The following is a 19668-nucleotide window of genomic DNA, read 5'->3' as shown; positions in this document are numbered from 1 at the left end:
TAGAGTAATGCTCCCAGTCTATGTTTGGGTAGTTGAAGTCGCCCAATATAATGGTGTTTGGAGAGACCTTCATATTTTCCAGTATTCTCAGGAAGGCCAAGTGGGGTTCCTGTGTTTGGGAGGGTGGTCTGTAGCAGGCTATAAACTGGAAGGCAGTTTTACCCACAGTTAGTTGCACATGGATAGTCTCTGATGCTTCGTGCTGTGCCACCAACCTGGAGGTGTGGGTATCTTTGACAAATATTGATACTCCCCTCCTTTTGTGGTTCGGTCCAAGTTTTGGAGCCGAAAAGCATGGTATGAGGTATAACCTGGTAGTGCTGGGGTGCTCTCGGGAGCCTTGAACCAGGTTTCTGTTACTGCACAGATATCGATGTTCTCCATGCTAAGGAGAGTTTTGAGTGTGTGCATCTTGAGGTTTAGACTTCTGGCGTTGAGTAGCATTACTCTTAGTTTCTTATCCCTTGTGATACCTATGGAGGTGGGTTTGTCTTTTGAGCCTTGCCTAAAAAAGGCACTATGGGGGTAGCAAGAGCCTTTGCCAATATCCGAAAGCCCAGGGGTGACAGGTGCAAGCCGTCCCTAGCGAAGCATCGTGGCTTGTCGAGCATGTTATCCCAGGCTGACAGGCATTGGATCCCCTTGAATGACACCAACACATAAGCCAATTGTTGAAATTGATCATCTTGTCTTCATATTGTGGCATCATTCTTGGTGAGGGTAAGATGCTACTCAAGGTCAGGGTCATACCGGCCTGGGCTACATGCTCAGAGAGCTCCTCTATGTCTCTTTTCATGTAGTCCAGGGAGGTACGTCTCAGGTCATTCACACCAGCATGGACAATAACTGAGTCATATTTGTACTTGCCTTGGAGTGACCTCAGTGCTTGTGTTATGTGGCGGATCCTAGCGCCCGACAGGCAGCTCACCGTGAACTTCTCCTTGTTCAGCCTGGTGAGCGGGACGTCAGTGTGCCTGACGATAGTCACCTATTACAAGTGTATCAGGTGTGTTGTTTAGCCTTAAGGGCTGTGACTGTTCGGCACACTGGCTTTGTGAGCTATGTGTTGCACGTGTTTTGTTTTGGAGTAGCGGTTGCTTGGGTGTCTGCTTTGGAGGTCTCTGCTGCTTAGGCAGATTTTTATTTAGAGCCTCCGAGTATGTTTTTGTGTGTTTATGTGTTTGGTTTGTTGTCGTGGTAGGTCTATGTGAGACTGGAATTGTAGTGAGTGTGGTTTCTTTCTCCTCCTGACTGGTTACGCCAGTACTGAGTTGAGAGAGCTTAGCCTCCAGTTTGGCTATATGGTTGCATCTCTCACATGTGTTGGAATTTGTTGGGAGGAGGAGAGGGTTGTCTGTGTACATGAGGCAGTTGTAACATTGCCTCAAGATTCCCAGATTCACCAACTGGACCGGAGAGGAGATTGACAACTGACCTTTGGACATGCTAGAAAAGTATTGGGAATTCCTTTATAATTGAAAAAAAGGGCCAATGGGGAACAAGGTACTCAAGGGGAGTTTGTGAGGGTGTAGTGCTTTTACTTTTTTAGAGCTGACTTATATAATTGCTTTAGTGAGCAAGTGCCAGGTAACTTAAATGCAATGTGTTACAGGTAACTTAAATGCAAAAACGACAAACAGTAATTTTCTTTCAAGTGAAACAAGGAAATAAGTACAGTAAGCAATGCAGATATCACTAGGGATCCACAGAAGTGCTAAAAGGCCACGTTTTAGGTGGAATTAGCGTTTCAGGGAAATAAACAAACAACAAGCATACAAATAAAGCTAGATTCAGCAGGCCTGGATCTAGTCTATGCTACAGCAAACAAGGTGTACCAATTTCAGTAAGAAACAGTTAGAATATGCAGGCACTATAAGCCTCTAACCAGAAATTCCGTGCTCAGAAGGGCAGAGTCCAGCCTCTCCTCCCACAAGAGTGCAGACCGCAATCCTTCTTAACGTAAAATAACTGGCCTGAAGCCTAAGTGCTTAAACCAGAACTAATACACTTTTAGAATAACAGACACTGAGCTCTCAATCAGCAGTTCCCAACTTAGAAGGATGTAAGCTACCTGTCCTGCCACCACAGTGCAAGCCACAAACCTTCCTAATGTAAAACAACTGGTCTGAAGCCCAAGTGCTTAATCCAAAAGACTTAGAAATGATAGCTACACTTTAATCAAGTAACTACCAGCAGTAATAAATACAACTGAATACTTTAAAGAATGCCTGGATTAGTGCTCAAGTTATACAAACAAAGCTAGATTCAGCAGGCCTGGATCTAGTCTATGCTACAGCAAACGAGGTGTACCAATTTCAGTAAGAAGCAGTTCAAATATGCAGGCACTATAAGCCTTTAACCAGAAATTCCCAGCTCAGAAGGACAGAGTCCAGCCTCTCCTCCCACAAGAGTGCAGAACACGAACCCTCTTAATGTAAAATAACTGGCCTCAAGATAAGGTTCTTTTGTAAATTCCTAAAATTCCTAAAAACTCTTTACCAACAAATATTTTTTTTTCATCAGAGGTACTGTAATTCAGGAGATTGATTTGTATTTTGTAGCAGGATGTGTTACATGAGAAGTATATGAAACCATACAATTTTAAACAATTTACTTCACCACTTTGTCATGCTGCTAAGTCAGTAAAATGCATACTCATGATGGCTAATCTGTATGCTCACATCCTTTTCAGTGTCTGATTCAGAATAAGGTGGACCTGAGAGATACGCGGAGACACTGTGACAAAGGCAATCTACGTGTGAACCCAGTCCAAGGCACTGCCCTCCTGTGGTACAATTACCTCTCTGATGGACAAGGTACTTACAGTCTCCAAAGCAGAAGTAGTAGCATATGCATATGATTACTGTCTTGTACAGATTAAAATATTACACTGTTTAAAAACAAATTAAAAATGTTGACATAAAATTGGTAATGATGTTATTTTACAGTTGTTTTAATTAATTACTGATTCTTTTCCTCAGATCTCCTTCAGATTTTCCTCTATGCCACTTTAAATATAGCATGCAATATTATCAAGTCATATAATATGTTTTGTAGTTACCTTTCCTAACCAGCTCCTGCATAGAACATTGTTGTGTATCAACTCTTCTTCACCTTTCATTAGATGAATGATACTGGTTAGTTTGAAATCTCTGGACTTTTTTAAGTTGCATATTACTTAACAAAGAGTTTTGTCATCAAAATGTCAGTGTTGTCTGTAGTTTATGTATTTTTTTTTCTGGACCATTCTTGGAATATGCATGCTTTCTACCTCGCTGGAAGACATCAGGTAATGCTTTTATGCTGAAGGTGCTATGTCCTCTAGGTGTGCCTCTCAGATGTTACATTGCCTTTGAACAACTCATCATTGCCAAAGGCAGATGATACCTCTCAGTTATGCCTCTCCCCTGAGCCTATGAGGTCTTAATAAAGAAGTATAATTCTAAACATGATCATCATTGATGGCCCTTGTATTCAAATAGCATATTGGTATTAACCTTTTGCATTCATTAGAATGAATTTCATAATCTAGATAAAGTGTTATATTTCATTGATATACTTGCAAATTTCAGTCCATATGGTTATGGCATTCATTTAATAGACTGTGTCCAAGGGCCATTTTTCAGAACCAAACTAATCACACTAGCATTTTAAGAAATTAAGATAAACCTGTGCAAAGTAATCCATTGTAATAACAAAGTAAGTACACATAACAGTGAAACACAGTCATATGTAGACTTTGTCTAATAGTAAAATTGTCTAGTAACATAATGCACAGTTGCAAAGTGTTCATATAATACTATTCATTAAGAACAGATTTGAATTACTGATACTCTTAACTGACAGCAATAATGCATTCTAAGCATTATGTTTCTGGAAGAAAATGCCTTTGTATAACATTTCCATGAATAAGATGGCTGCAGTAACATAAGAATGTTTAATAAGGAACACGGCAAGCCCCAGGTAAATGGCCTTCTTTGTAAATAGAGGGTCAAGGGTTGGACAATGGTTAAAGAAAAGAGTTTCAAACCTCTAGGAGCAGGATAAGATATTTGCCGTCTGATGGACTGGTAATAACTTACCTCTCTTAAGTGTGCTGCAGTGAGGTTTCAGCCTTGGAATCTGAATGCAATTGTATATATTTTGTTTATCATCATCTGCACTGAATGACTGAACCTGTGGTGATAAGTAATAAAGTATATTCCAATATATGAATCAACATGGCTTTTACTTTAGTTCCCTTGTTTCAGGGATAAGGAAAATGGGCATTCTATAAGAGGTAGCCCTTAAATCTAACAGACATACCATACAAATAGATTGAGAAGGCTGGTTAAGGATAAAACCCAAAGTTTCTGTATTTGTAGGAATTCATCACATGAAGGAAACCACCCTGTGGTGAAGGCACATCCCAAGTATGTGGGACCAAAGAGAGGTGCTTAGCACTAATAGGGATCTTAGTGGGACTATACAGGGATATTTGGCTGTACAAAATCTCATAACCTCAGTTTTTGACAATCCAGGGAGTGCCAAGCTGTTGAGCCAGATATAGATCTTAGCAAGATGCTTGACAATGTGCTCATGATGTTGGTGGGTGACTTGTCAGCTAATCAGATAACAGTGGCAATTGCAAAAACCATATAAGATATCAGGCAGTTGACTAAATATCCAGGACCTCTGCAAAAAAAAAAAAAAAAAGCTAAGAAAGCTAAGATGCTGGCAGTGAAATACCCCTAACATTTGTGAAAATGGAAAAAAGGAGATACCCAAATATAGGTATTTGAGAAATGGTGACTTACACTCGTTTCAGATGGCAGAAGATGCTCTTTATTTTAACATGGTAGGTCTGACTGGAAGGGCATCTCCTTCTCAGTTTGAAAGAGATGGAAGGCAAGCCATAATGGGATAGCTCTGATAAAAGTTTATCATGTTAGAGTGAATCAAATGCTTTGGATAATTCAATAATAGTTACAGCAACCAGTTTACCATTCTCCTGGTTTGAGTATTATGCTCCATTCTGAACCAGTGTTTGCTGATTGTTAAATCAACAGTACAAAGTTTAGGTACATGGAAAGCTGAGAAGAGGCAGCTATCCCATGGATTTTGGAGAGAGATGGGCCAGCATGATATAATAAACTGGGGCTACATTTTTGGGAGGGTGATTATCTAACATTTCCACAGTTCAGATTTAGGGAAAGAGCTAGAGGATGCTATGTTAATGATGCATTGGAGGGATTCATCGAAAATAATATCACAGACCTTAAAGAATTTGGGAATCAGACCATCTGATTCAGTATCACTATGAGTTGCCATGTTCCTTAACCGTTTATCGCTTAAGTGGACACAAGTTTAAGACAGAAGAAAAGAGTAAAGTCCTTCCAGTAAGCATGCAAATATTCTACATCATTTGATACACTAGACAGGCTAAGAATGAGTTTTTTGGTTGCTTAAAGTGGCAGGCAAATAAATTGCAGTGGCTATACAGGAGAAGATGTTCTGTTTTATGTGAGATGGACACTGCTTAGGGTTTTTTTAATGTGTCTGTTCATCTGCTGAGCCATTTTAGGTTACAATCACTCAGCACAATAGTGTTTTCTTCTGACAAGGTGGGCAAGGATGTTCAACAGACTACTGATGACCTGACAGGAAGTTGAAGGTGTGTTGTAAATTACATCATCGGTTAATTTGAGAACTCTTCTTATCAAGCATGAACATATGAGCTCTTTGACCCCATTGTCAGAGGAGTTTGGGGAATAAGTGAGTAACTTTAGTAGGGAGGTGTCTGGCTGCTACTAACTGCGCACACAAATGTTCTAGTTACAGGCCTCTGGCTGTGAAAAGCTTGATACAGTGTCAGTAGAAGTGAATAGTCCTGTGCTGGATATGGTCAAAATATCAAGCTGTTATTTCTGTATCCAGCACTCCATCTGGTTGAGGAGTGGGGAAGTCTAAATGAAGAGGTCAAAGCTAGAATCAGAGGGGCTGCAGCCAACTGGCACAGACTATCAGGGATAGTGTATGGCAGAAGAATGACAAAGAAGCTGAAAAGTAAGGTGTACAAACAGTGACCCAGTAGTACCGTATAGTGAACTGCCTGAGATGGGTGGTAGGATGCACACTGGGACAGACAAAAAAATGAGGACATCAAAGCAAAAGCCAAAGTTGCTCCCATTATAGAGAAGGTAAAAAAAAACAGATTACAGTGGTTCAGCACTTGTGCAGAAAAGCAGAAGACAATCTGGTGAAGAACATTTGGGACAGACAGGAAGAAGGCATGAGGAAATGAGGGCATCCAGCAAACAGGTAGATGAATTGTGTGAGAGCAGACCTGCAACAGTCAGGCATGACTGCCAAAGAAGTTAGGAGAGTAGCACTGAATTGAGAGAGATGGAAACAGTTGACAGAAAACCCTGACCTCATGATAATTTGTGGCTTTTACCACCATTGCCTGCCAACCTTTATTTCCTTTCTTGGTCAATCAATCCAGTCCTCACTGTGGCATCTATCAGGGGTAGGTCGAAGTTTTTCTTGTTTTTCTCCTTGATACACACCTGGAGAGGCACTGGGGGTGTAAGGGGCTAACTGTGGAGGGTATCCCCTCACTTCCACAACATACATTCCCGTCAAACAGCCCTGCTGCTTCCCTCGCCACACAAGTGCTGGTTTTCCTGGACTCCACCAAGGACACTGCACTAAACCATGTGGTCCTAAGTACATGCAACCCCCCACCCTCCTCACTGAGAGAGATGAACAGGCTATTCCCCATTTTCTGCCCCCCACCCCACATTGTAGCTGTTAATCAAACTTTGGTCAGTTGGGTCACAGTCAGGGGTGCATCTATCTGTGACAGTGAGCCAAGCACTTGAAATATGAGATCTTACAGCATAAAGCACAACTCCAAATAATGCATTTCCCTTCATTACCAAAACAAAGACTCACAGTTACAGAACTGTAACTGCATCCTTTGCTTTATATTATGTTAAGATGTTTCATAGCATTTTGATGATTTGTAACCCTGTGTTTTCAGGGAGGACTTCAAAACTGTAAGTATGAGGGGAGTCATGATAGCTGACAATTTCACACACACACACACACACACATATATGTATATATATATATATATATATATATATATATATATATATATATATATATATATATATATATATATATATATATATATATATATATAATTTCATTCCCAGACCCCACCAGTCTTTTTTTGCTGCTCATACAGTTTGGTCCTGCATTTGTACATTTAAGCATCATAATAAGCATCTATGTGCCTATTACCAGTCAATATCCACATCAGCACAGCCTGTACTGTCTCATAGAAAAATATGGCTCTGATAACTGCCATTTCACTAAAGACTCAACCCATCTACTCAACTTGGAAGGTAGAAAATCATTCTAGCCTGCTTCACAAAGATGGCAGAAACTGAGAGCTCTTCACATGGAGACTGGAAGGAGGGTCTTCCTTGCCACCACAGGCAAAAGTTGAAGCATCTCCATAAAGACAAGCATTCAGAGGCCATGTCCAAGCCTTAACCTTCTTGAAGTAATTATTGGATTAAACTAACTCCCATGCACTCTGTAAACCTCACCTTCATTCAGAGAATTTGTACGATTGAGGGAGATTCATTCTTGGCTCCTACCTTGTTTTGTGTACATCCCAAGACTTTTGTATATTTCTGTCACTGGATGGTTGACTGTTGCCTGTGAATGACCAGTAAAATCCATATATCTGTACTTTTGAGTCATCTGGTAAGGGATTGGGGCACTTGTAATTAAGAACTATCATTCTGTGCTGTCCCCAGGGCTACAGAAGCTAACAGACACATGCCACACATAGTCTTTCTGATCTTTCCATTCTAGGGTTTGCTTCTAAAGGCCCGAACATCAAGTAGGTATTTAATATATGGTGGAAGATTAAATCTGGAGTGTAGCAGCTCACAATGTGGAGTTCAATCTGAAGCCCATTGCAGGCCCAGTGCAAACCTTTCCGTAAATTAGTCTTTCTTTAGCTAAAGCAACTCAAGTGCTTATTCTCAGTCAGTTGGCACTTGGTCCCAATCGGTCTGTTGCTCCTAAATGTAGGTAGAGGTTATGGTAGTCATGTAAGGACCTGGAGGACCTCAAGGCTACTGTCTTTGATATGGACAAGAATGATGAGTCCTTCTCCTATCCACATTTCCTCTGAAGGTCTCCTTGTTTTGAGATGCCCTCATCTGATAATGAATTGCTTACACTGACCTTAGGCCCCTATCCCCCCCCAAGAAGTCTAAGGGGCCTTGGTTATCCTACCTTTGGGCCCAGTCATTATGGATACTATCAGCGCAGCCTAGAAATTATTCCCTAGTGGAAGAGTGAGACCCATAATTGTGGGTCTCACAAGTTTAAAAAAATAAAATACAGTCACACTAGAAAGTTAGTGACTCTTGAAACTCAATGAAATTTATTTAAAGTATTTTGTGCCATCAATGTGAAATTTGTAACTCCAAAGCCTGCTACTTTTATATATATATATATATATATATATATATATATATATATATATATATATATATATATATATATATAAACATAAGATAGATTTCCATTGGGAAATGATCTTACTGAAGTACCACACACCTGGACTTACCATTTAACTCCAATATTTGGACTTTTAGTCTTGTTACTTCTGAGGAGTGCAGTTAGGCTCCTTGTAATTTCAGCAAGCAAATACCCTGACTCCACCCTGTCAACCCTGAAAAGACTGGTGCCCTTTGGATGCCAGCACTTAAGTGTGTAGCCCAAATCACCAAACATCCCAGTGCTAGTTCTTGTGTGATGTCTGTGACCGAGCACAAGACCTACAGACAATAGTGTTTTGTTGTCTTGCTGTTGGGACAAGGAGTATGGAGCATTTTTAATTCTTTTTATGCCTTCAACTGCCTGCTAACAAAGCCATCTCATAACCAATTGGCCCATGCAGCCTCTTCATGGGTCAACTTTTCAGCCCCTTCATTCCCTGGGAAGGCAGGAACTGGCCATGGGAGCCATCACCCAGGGAGTCATCATGGATGTTTTTGCTTCTCCCAGCCTCAAGTTCCCATGACAGCTGTCAGTGGTACCTCTTAATACTGGCCTCTGTACAAGCACACTACTGTACATGTCCAACTCTTGCAAAGCATGTGTTGCTAGGCGAACATATTCTCCCATCATGATTCAAATGTTGCTGTTTTTGCACCTTTGAACAATTATGCAAGGTGTCGGTAAAGCAGCTGGCCTAGTGATATCCCTCACTCATAGAGGGGTGAACTGACATTGTCTGCCAACTCCTGTCCTCCCCCATGTGTCCCTTTCAACATCCAAGCTAAGTCTAATTATGGTTGTTTGGATCATACTCTGCACCACACAGCCTGGCAGGAGTCCATTGCTTTTGACCAGTGAGACAAAAGAGTTTGCTCTCCTGTCCAACTGTGTAGTACAGGACTATCAATTATTAATCTGTCCTTTCCTAGCTCCTGGCCCACCTTATGAGTAAGGTACCTGATAAGCTTGATGACCTGCCTGAGTCTCAGCTCAAGGAGATTCTATCCCACTGCATTTTTGACTGTGCTAACACTGACTAGGGCTACAGGCTTAGGCATATGCCTGCATTGGATTAAAGATGTTCATGAAGGTAATCCTGGATACCCACTATTTGGGAGAACTGCTCATTAACAGCTTTCCTAAGACATATTTAATTTATTTATTTATTTTATTTATTTTCTTTTGTTTAACCAGGATGGTCCATTGGGCCAAGTGAACCCATTTTCAATGGAGTCCTGGGGAGAAAAGCTCCGACAAAGAATACATGTTACAGAGATACACATTACATAGCATACAAGGCATAACAAGGTATAGTTTACAATCGGTAAAACTGTAAACAAAAATAAAATAAAAATTAACAAATTCTTTTTTTTTTTTTTTTTTGTTATTGAAGGAAATCAGGATGATAGATGATATTAAGAAATTGATTATGAGTAAAATAGATGAGGTAAGGGTGATAAGAATACAGGAAGTGGAGAATGCTTATGTGGGGTGGAAGCAGGAGCATTCCCATGTGGATGTAAGGTAGGAGTGAAGTGATTTTTTAAAGGTTGGAAGGCTAGTGATGGTGCGAATGGAGGGAGGGAGAGAGTTCCATAGTCGAGCTAGGAAAAAGAGAGGAGGTTATGTCCTGGGGGGCGAAGGGGTCTGTAGACTTCTATTAGGTTTTGATTAGTAGATCTTAGAAGTCTTTGAGTCTGGTGAATTTTAAAGGTAGTAGATAGGGAGGGACAGAGGGATGGTTGGAAAATGAGTTTGTGTGCATATGTGAGTTGGGTGTAGGGGAGGTAGTTGGGAAGTTCGAGCCAATTTAGTTTATGGAGTGGTGCGCAGTGATGTGTTGAAGCTTTGTTACTAGTGGTGAATTTGGCTATTTTGTTGTAACAGGTAGATAGTTTAGTTTTGATAGATGATTGTAGATTAGTTAAAAGTGGGGCACCATATAGGAGAGAGGGTAAGAGAAATGTGGTAGAGAGAGTGAGTTTGGTAGCTGATGAGAGGAATCGCTTGTGTCGATAGAGCAGGCCGAGTTTTTGGTGAGTTTTTTTAATGTTTATGAGTAGATGGGACTCAAATTTAAGTTTATCATCGATTTGAACTCCTCGTAGTTTGGTTTCAGATACCAGTTCAAGTGGAGTATTATTTTGACTCGTGATGGAGAATAGTTGTCTATCAAATGTGTTGGTTTTAGAGGGGGTAAATATCATTAGTTTTGATTTAGCTGCATTAAGTGCAAGATGATTATCTTTCATCCACTGTTCTGTGGTGGAGAATGCTTCTTGAGTGAGCTTTAGGAGGTAATAATCTCCTGAAGAGGAAGTAGGTCTTCTCCTCTGCAAAGGGTTTATGTGATCCCCCTCCTGACATTTTATCTTCATCCTCTACTAGACCTGATCTACCCCCCCCCCCCACCAAAAGAGCTTTGCTTGACATCCAAGGAATCCCTCCATAATCATGCAGTCTTCTCCCCTGTGTTAAGGGTAAAGTTGCCCAGGATAATATCCCCTCCTCCACTGTGGCCCTGTCACAGCTCTGATTGTGGTCTGGGACTTTTTGCATGAGTACAGGGTTCTGAGTTCACCCCAATTTGGAGAAGCATTACAATGGAACAGAAAAAATGGCTACAGTGATACATTAGTCCATTTCAGCAGAGATCTTTGACAGACTCAGACTTTACTGTTGAAGGGGGTCATAGAGGACATTCTAATGCTAGAAAAGGGAAAGCATTTTTCCTCATGTCTCTTTCTGATCCCAAAGGGGATGAACATTTTATATCCTGTTCTACACCTCAATGTCTTCAATAAGCACATGTGATACATCAGGTTTCAGATCAGAAAACTGTAGGAGTTTATGTCCTTATTCCCACAAGATGTCCTGATGGTATCACTGGACACATTTTACTCTCACAGAGTGTCCGGATGGTACCACTGTTTATGTTGTACTCTCACAGAGTACCTGGATGGTATCACTGGATACATTGTACTCTGCCAGAGTGCCTGGATAGTATCACTGGACACTTCATACTCTCACAGAGTGTCTGGATGGTAGCACTGGACACATTGTACTCTCACAACATAAATGGATGGTATCACCGGACACATTGTACTCTCACAGAGTGCCTGGATGGTATCACTGAACATGTTGTACTCTCCCAGAGGACCTGGATGGTAGCACTGGACACATTGTACTCTCACAGAGTGCCTGGCTGGTATCACTAGACACATTGTACTCTCACAGAGTGCATGCATGGTATCACTGGACATGTACTCTCACAGAGTGTCTAGATAGTAGTACTGGACACATTGTACACTCATAAAGTGCCTGGATGGTATAATTGGGCACATTGTACTCTCACATGGTGCCTGGATGGTATCACTGGACACATTGTACTCTCACAGAGTGCCTGGGTGGTATCACTGGACACTTCACACTCTCACAGAGTGCCTGGATGGTATCACTGGACACATTGTACCCTCAAAGAGTGCCTGGGTAGTATCACTGGACACATCACACTCTCACAGAGTGCCTGGATGGTATCACTGGACATATTGCACTCTCACAGAGTACCTGGATGGTATCACTTGGCACATTGTACTCTGGCAGAGTACCTGGATAGTATCACTGGAGACATTGTAGTCTCACAGAGTGTCTGGATGGTATCACTGAGCACATTGTACTCTGACAGAGTGCCTGGATTGTAGCAATGGGCACGTTGTACTCTCACAGAGTGCCTGGATGGTATCACTGGAGAGATTATACTCTTCAGAGTGCCTGGGTGGTATCACTGGACATGTACTCTCACAGAGTGCCTGGGTGGTATCACTGGACACTTCACACTCTCACAGAGTGCCTGGATGATATCACTGGACATGTACTCTCACAGAGTGCCTGGGTGGTATCACTGGACACTTCACACTCTCACAGAGTGCCTGGATGGTATCACTGGACACACTGTACTCTCACAGAGTGCCTGGATGGTATCACTGTACATCTTGCACTCTCACAGAGTACCTGGATTGTAGCAATGGGCATGTTGTACTCTCATAGAGTGCCTGGATGGTATCACTGGGCACATTGTACTCTGACAGAGTGCCTGGATGGTATCACTAGACATCGTGCACTCTCACAGAGTACCTGGATGGTATCACTGGACACATTGTACTCTCACAGAGTGCCTGGGTGGTATCACTGGACACTTCATACTCTCACAGAGTGCCTGGATGGTATCACTGGGTACATGGATGGTATCACTTGGCACATTGTACTCTGACAGAGTACCTGGATGGTATCACTTGTCACATTGTATGCTGGCAGAGTACCTTGGTGGGATCACTGGACACATTGTACTCTCACAGAGTGTCTGGATTGTAACAATGGGCACATTGTACTTTCACAGAGTGCCTGGATGGTATCACTGGAGACATTATACTCTTAGAGTGTGCCTGGGTGGTATCACTGGACATGTTGTACTCTCACAGAGTGCCTAGATGGTATCACTGGACACTTCACACTCTCACAGAGTGCCTGGATGGTATCACTGGACCCATTGTACTCTCACAGAGTGTCTGGGTGGTATCACTGGAGACATTGTACTCTCACAAAGTGCCTGGATGGTATCATTGGACACTTCACACTCACACAGAGTGCCTGGATGGTATCACTGGACACATTGTACTCTCACAGAGTGCCTGGATGGTATCACTGGTCACATTAAACTCTCACAGAGTGCCTGGATTGTAGCAATGGGCATGTTGTACTCTCACAGAGTGCTTGGATGGTATCACTGGATGCATTTTACTGTGCCAGAGTGCCTGGATGGTATCGCTGAACATCTTGTACTTTCACAGAGTGCCTGGATGGTAGCACTGGACACATTGTACTCTCACAAAGTAACTGGATGGTATCACCGGACACATTGTATTCTGACAGAGTGCCTGGATGGTATCATTGGACACTTCACACTCTCACAGAGTGCCTGGATGGTATCACTGGACCCATTGTACTCTCACAGATTGCCTGGGTGGTATCACTGGAGACATTGTACTCTCACAGAGTGCCTGGGTGGTATCACTGGACCCTTCACACTCTCACAGAGTGCCTGGATGGTATCACTGGACACACTGTACTCTCACAGAGTGCCTGGATGGTATCACTGTACATCTTGCACTCTCACAGAGTACCTGGATTGTAGCAATGGGCATGTTGTACTCTCATAGAGTGCCTGGATGGTATCACTGGGCACATTGTACTCTGACAGAGTGCCTGGATGGTATCACTAGACATCTTGCACTCTCACAGAGTACCTGGATGGTATCACTGGGCACATTGTACTCTCACAGAGTGCCTGGGTGGTATCACTGGACACTTCATACTCTCACAGAGTGCCTGGATGGTATCACTGGGTACATGGATGGTATCACTTGGCACATTGTACTCTGACAGAGTACCTGGATGGTATCACTTGTCACATTGTACGCTGGCAGAGTACCTGGGTGGTATCACTGGACACATTGCACTCTCACAGAGTGCCTGGATTGTAACAATGGGCACGTTGTACTTTCACAGAGTGGCTGGATGGTATCACTGAAGACATTATACTCTCACAGAGTGTCTGGATGGTATCACTGGACACTTCACACTCTCACAGAGTGCATGGATGGTATCACTGGACACATTGTACTCTCTCAGAGTGCCTGGGTGGTATCACTGGAGACATTGTACTCTCACAACGTGCCTGGATGGTATCACTGGACACTTCACACTCTCACAGAGTGCCTGGATGGTATCACTGGACACATTTTACTCTCACAGAGTGCCTGGATGGTATCACTGGTCACATTAAACTCTGAAAGAGTGCCTGGACTGTAACAATGGGCATGTTGTACTCTCACAGAGTGCTTGCATGGTATCACTGGATGCATTTTACTGTGCCAGAGTGCCTGGATGGTATCGCTGAACATCTTGTACTTTCACAGAGTGCCTGGATGGTAGCACTGGACACATTGTACTCTCACAAAGTAACTGGATGGTATCACCGGACACATTGTACTCTGACAGAGTGCCTGGATGGTATCACTGGACACATTGTACTCTCACAAAGTAACTGGATGGTATCACTGGGCACATTGTACTCTCACAGAGTGCCTGGATGGTATCACTGGACATCTTGCACTCTCACAGAGTACCTGGATAGTATCACTTGGCACATTGTACTCTGGCAGAGTACCTGGATGGTATCACTAGACACTTTCTACTCTCACAGAGTGCCTGGATGCTATCACTGAGCACATTGTACTCTGACAGAGTGCCTGGATTGTAGCAATGGGCATGTTGTACTCTCACAGAGTGCCTGGATAGCATCACTGGACATGTTAGATTCCTCTTTGTCTATCAGTATTTGGAGACTGCAGTGTCCTTTTAGTGGGCATCACTTATGGTACAAAGTGTTGTAAATTCATTTTTTTCAGTGATCAGAACTCAGTGTATCCCCTAGTGAAACTACATTGTGCACTTTAGCCTACAGCTACTAGAATAGCTCCACACTACTAAAGCTTCCAAGCTATACATTTAGGTAAATAGGCATATGTATATTACTGCACCATCTGCCCATTAACCAATACCTATCTCAACAGACTATAAATCTCATGTATTTCAACTCTGCAGTTCTCTTTAACCTTCTTAAGTAAATAAACTTGCACTATTGCTACTTATACCTTATTTACATGCAGCTTTTACCTGTTGTTACATTTACTGTATGCATACAGGGTAGTTGATAGCTTAGTATCAGAACATGAGATAAGATGCAGTATTTTGATATAAGCAGCTGCATACATTTCCATCCGAATGCACAACAAATTCTGGGCTCTCCTCTCACTTATGTTATACCGCTCACAGTGTTCAGTCCCCCATCTACACTGCAGTTCTCTCCTGAAAAATAATTATTTTTTCATCATCCTTCTAAATTCAGCCTGTGCAGTTCCCACAAGAACCTGGACAGTTTCTGCTGTACCCTGAGTGGCTCCCAAATAACCTTTTGACTCCTATATCTATTAATAGATCTCCAAGAGTGAGGGGGCATATCTCTTCTCTTTTTCTGGCTCTGCCAAATGAAGATGACATCTTCAAAGACCGATGCTCTTTATTTAATAAATCATACCCTTGATCCAACAAATGTGTTTATTACTACATTCCAAGTTTTCTTAAATAAATGAATATCTATTTGTCTTAACAGGATTGGTTAAACTAACCACATTCTATATTCTGTGTTACTAAACTATTCCAATATTTATTTATTTATTTGATGTTTGGTTGCCAGGATGGTCCATTGGGCCGAATGAGCCCGTTTTCAATTGAGTCCTGGGGAGAAAAGCTCCATGAATACAATATATAAAACATAGTGAAAGTACAATGTATAAAAACATAGTAAAAATGCAAGAAGAGTACATTTAAGTAGAAGTAAATCTTAACACAATTAGAAGGTAACGTGTAACAGTATGTAATGATTTACATGAGAAAAGGTTTTTTTTTTTTTTTTCTATAAAGAATTGCACACTGAAAAAATATATGGAGCTTACTGTGATGGATTTGAAGTCTTCTTAAGACACTCAGTCTTGCTGGCTGGATTCTGCTAAAATCAAAGTCTGGTTATATTTGCATTCATAGTCTGTTGCATACAGAAACTTGCAGAATATACACTGATGAGAGAATATACTTACTTTGCAGCACCTGTCTTTAAGAGCAGTAACCAATAACTTTTATAATAAACCACACGTACTTCTGTTACAGCTTAAAGTACTGTTCCACTTTACTTCTCATATAATACAGATGATGTGAGAGATATAACATTTACCTCAAGACAAATGTGTCTCTACCAATACCTCTAACATAACTGGATTCATACAGATCTGTATATACAATTTTAGTCATGGACATACATATACATTTCCTCTTGGTATTCTATTTTAGAGAATTGCTCATCCTGTAGAAACAATACTAATTGTTGCAGATGCTGACGCAAATGCTGACTTGATAATATTATTTTTAAGCTTCCTTGTTTAACAATATCTTGTCACATTTTTGCTGAATTTATAAGAAGCCAGCTTTTCTGACAGTGTGCATGTCCTGTATTCTATTTGGATCTTTGTATAAGAACATCTGTTCTTGTGCCAATGCTGATAAACATGTCCTGTTGTCCATGCAGAAAAACATGTTTTTGAGGAAACACATTGTCACAGTGTCGTTGTCCATTCTTTAAAAGCAGGTTTTGCATTTTTGCTCTTGCATACATCCTGTTTTTAAATCTGTAAGTGAAAAATGTCCATTCAGTAGATTCCTTAATTTCCAAGCCATGGTCATTTAGTATGAATGCTGATCACATATTACTAAACTCTGTTTCTGCATTTAAGCAAGCTTTATTTTATACCTTATTTATGTTACATATTTGTAACAGAATTACTTTCAACCTTTTATTCACTGTTAAATACACTCTAACACACACCATATTCCCTCCTGTACTTTTCAGCATTAAAAAATTATGTAGAAAGATAACCAATTGCACAAACACAGGGCAGGATTCACGAAGCCTCCATGTAAGAGTTACAAGTCTTACACGGAGGCTGCAGTTAAACAGTGTGACGTCAGCATGCCATGCATATTCATGAGGGCATGCTGACTCACACCCAAGGCTAACACGGTCCATGTAAGAAAGTAGGGGGCGTGTCCGCAGGGTGAGTCCTGCAAATGGACACGCCCCCAGAAGAGGAACAGTCCCGAAAGTAAACCCCCACGAGAGAGTCCGCGTAAATGTCAACAAACACAACACAACACATGCCCCCACAGACTATAAACATAAAATGTAAAAATGAACATGTTATATATTTTTTTTATAAGTTTTAAAGATGTTTGCCTGTAATTGCGCTCATTTGCGCGGGCGTGCCCATCGCTTAGCCACAGTTAGCAGTCAGTGGAAAAGCATATAAGATCTAAATATGCAAAGTAAGCCAAGAAGCAATAGCGTAGCGGTAGAGACGTTGGCTGAAGAGGAAGCAGTCACGGTTCAAGCCCCCACAACATCAATTTTCATTTCTAGTGAAATAAGCACGAAACAATTCCCTGACATGTATGTACATATATAAAATTATATTTTATGTAAAATGTAATGAAATGGGCCATGTATTTGGAAGAAATGTGAGATAATAAAAAAAAAATGTCAGAAGTGCCTATAGCTGAGCTACGCTCTAACAAGCTGAGTATATCTGCCCGTATGTGAGCAGTGGTTTAACAGGTGTAAAATGAGTGCCTGGGGTTGAGCAGTGTTGTAACACGCTGAAACTGTGTGCCCATAGCTGAGCTAAGCGTAATATGCGTGCTGACAGCCAAATGACGTGTAAACCAGCGTAACCCGTTTGCGCAGAACTGCGCACAGCGCCAACAAGATAACTGGCGGGCAACGTTGAGCAAGCTGTATCAAAACTGCCTTTACACAGACACACCTCCTAGCTTGTGTAGACAGTCATAAAATAAAAAAAGCAATGGCCAGGCTCGAACTCAGGATACCATGCACCATAGTCAAAGTACTGAACCACTAAGCCATGACAGTTGCCCTTAGAAATGCAGTATTAGCATATATATAGGAATGAATGGAAAGAGAAGCATGACAAAGCAGGTTTTGTGAAGCTGATACATTTCCAAAATGGCCAATCACAGATAAGTGTGGGAATAACGGCATATATAAGCCCCATAGGCGGGAATACACAGCATAACTGATTGTGGAATCGATTTGCAGTCAGGATGGCAGGTGTAGAAGAGGGTAGTTGCTTCCGAGCACAGACGTGGGGTGTTGAGGAGTCCAAATATATGGTTTGGCTCCTCGTCCATGATCATGAGGCCCAACTCATGCAGGGCCAGGTCCTGTGGGGAGCATACAAGGCTGAGGCATGGGACCGGTTGGCACATGATCTCACCAGTGCCACAGGAATACCAAGGACTGGTGAACAGGTCTGTCACCACCATGCGGACCTGAAGAGACGGAAGCAGGACCAGCTGAACCGTTGGATCCAAGAGGCCTGGAAACTGCCCAACGCCCCACTACTGAGTAAGTTACATGTAATTATTTATGTAAGAAATTAACCTAGCTGATATTATGGAGATGTGTATTCCAATATTACTTCATTTATATTACAGCTGCAGGTGTCCGTTCCATGAATCGTCGAGCCTATGCTGATAGGCTTGTGCGGTTGCACCACCAGGCAGGTTAGTAATTCTCTCCCTGTAACTGTTAAAAAATATAAGTATGACAGCTTGCAAAAGAGTGCAGTGTAGTCACTTATTAATAAAAAGTTCAAGTAACAGTGTAAGACAGATTCTGCTAGTACTGTGTGATTACATAAGTGTGATGCAGCCTGTAATCCAAAAATAAAAATGAAACAAGTCTGAAATAAAGATGTTCCACCTGTAATGTAATAGTACATAACCTGCAGCAGGCTGTAAATTACAGCTACACAAGCTGAGTACAACACATGTGTGAAATATATCCCCGTTTAAAATCTGAAACATGACACAAGTGAGACTGTTGGAAAGGATTGTTGTAACCAAGTAAAACATGTCAATAAAGCCTAGAATTAAGTACCATCCTGAATTGTAAAAATAAAACAAGTGAGAGTGTGAGAAAGATGTATGAATCCACCAATAAAGTTGTAATAACTCCTGAATAAAGTATACTGCAGTCAGTACAGAATGAAATGAATGTGACAGGCACAACCAAAGAGTGAAATGTGTGCAATAAAGTACTGAAGCTGGAATGTCTGTCCCACAATTTGGATATTTTGCTGTACCTTTGCAATATGCAGATAGTATGGTTGTATGAAATACCAAACATCCACAGTTGTCTAGAGCCATATAAATCAAATGTAGCAGGATGCTGTAGCTGAACAGAGCCAGATATGAATGTGTATGAATAAAAATGCAAGGTATATTAATGTAGCAGTAACATTCCGATCACCAACATAGGAAACTGTAGTCAGACCTGTAGGGTGTATATATCTGCAGCTAGTAGAAATGTACAGCATATGTATAGGTATTTGAAGTTGTTAATGAAAT

General features: G+C 41.5%; 1 protein-coding gene across 1 annotated transcript in view; it reads left to right on the top strand.

The window, feature by feature from the left end:
• The window catches only part of P4HTM (prolyl 4-hydroxylase, transmembrane), a 1188260-nt gene that overhangs the window by 1098784 nt on the left and 69808 nt on the right, over window positions 1–19668 (top strand). The window contains exon 8 of the mRNA XM_044078751.1: window positions 2693–2816. Coding sequence (XP_043934686.1) covers window positions 2693–2816 — 124 coding nt within the window. The remainder of the gene's footprint in view (window positions 1–2692; window positions 2817–19668) is intronic.

Source organism: Protopterus annectens, chromosome 7.part1 (genome assembly GCF_019279795.1).
Source record: "Protopterus annectens isolate FY-2018-M chromosome 7.part1, PAN1.0, whole genome shotgun sequence".
Taxonomy (NCBI): Eukaryota; Metazoa; Chordata; order Ceratodontiformes; family Protopteridae; genus Protopterus; species Protopterus annectens.
Note: the sequence above shows the minus strand (reverse complement) of the source record. Positions and strands in the feature narration are given on the sequence as shown.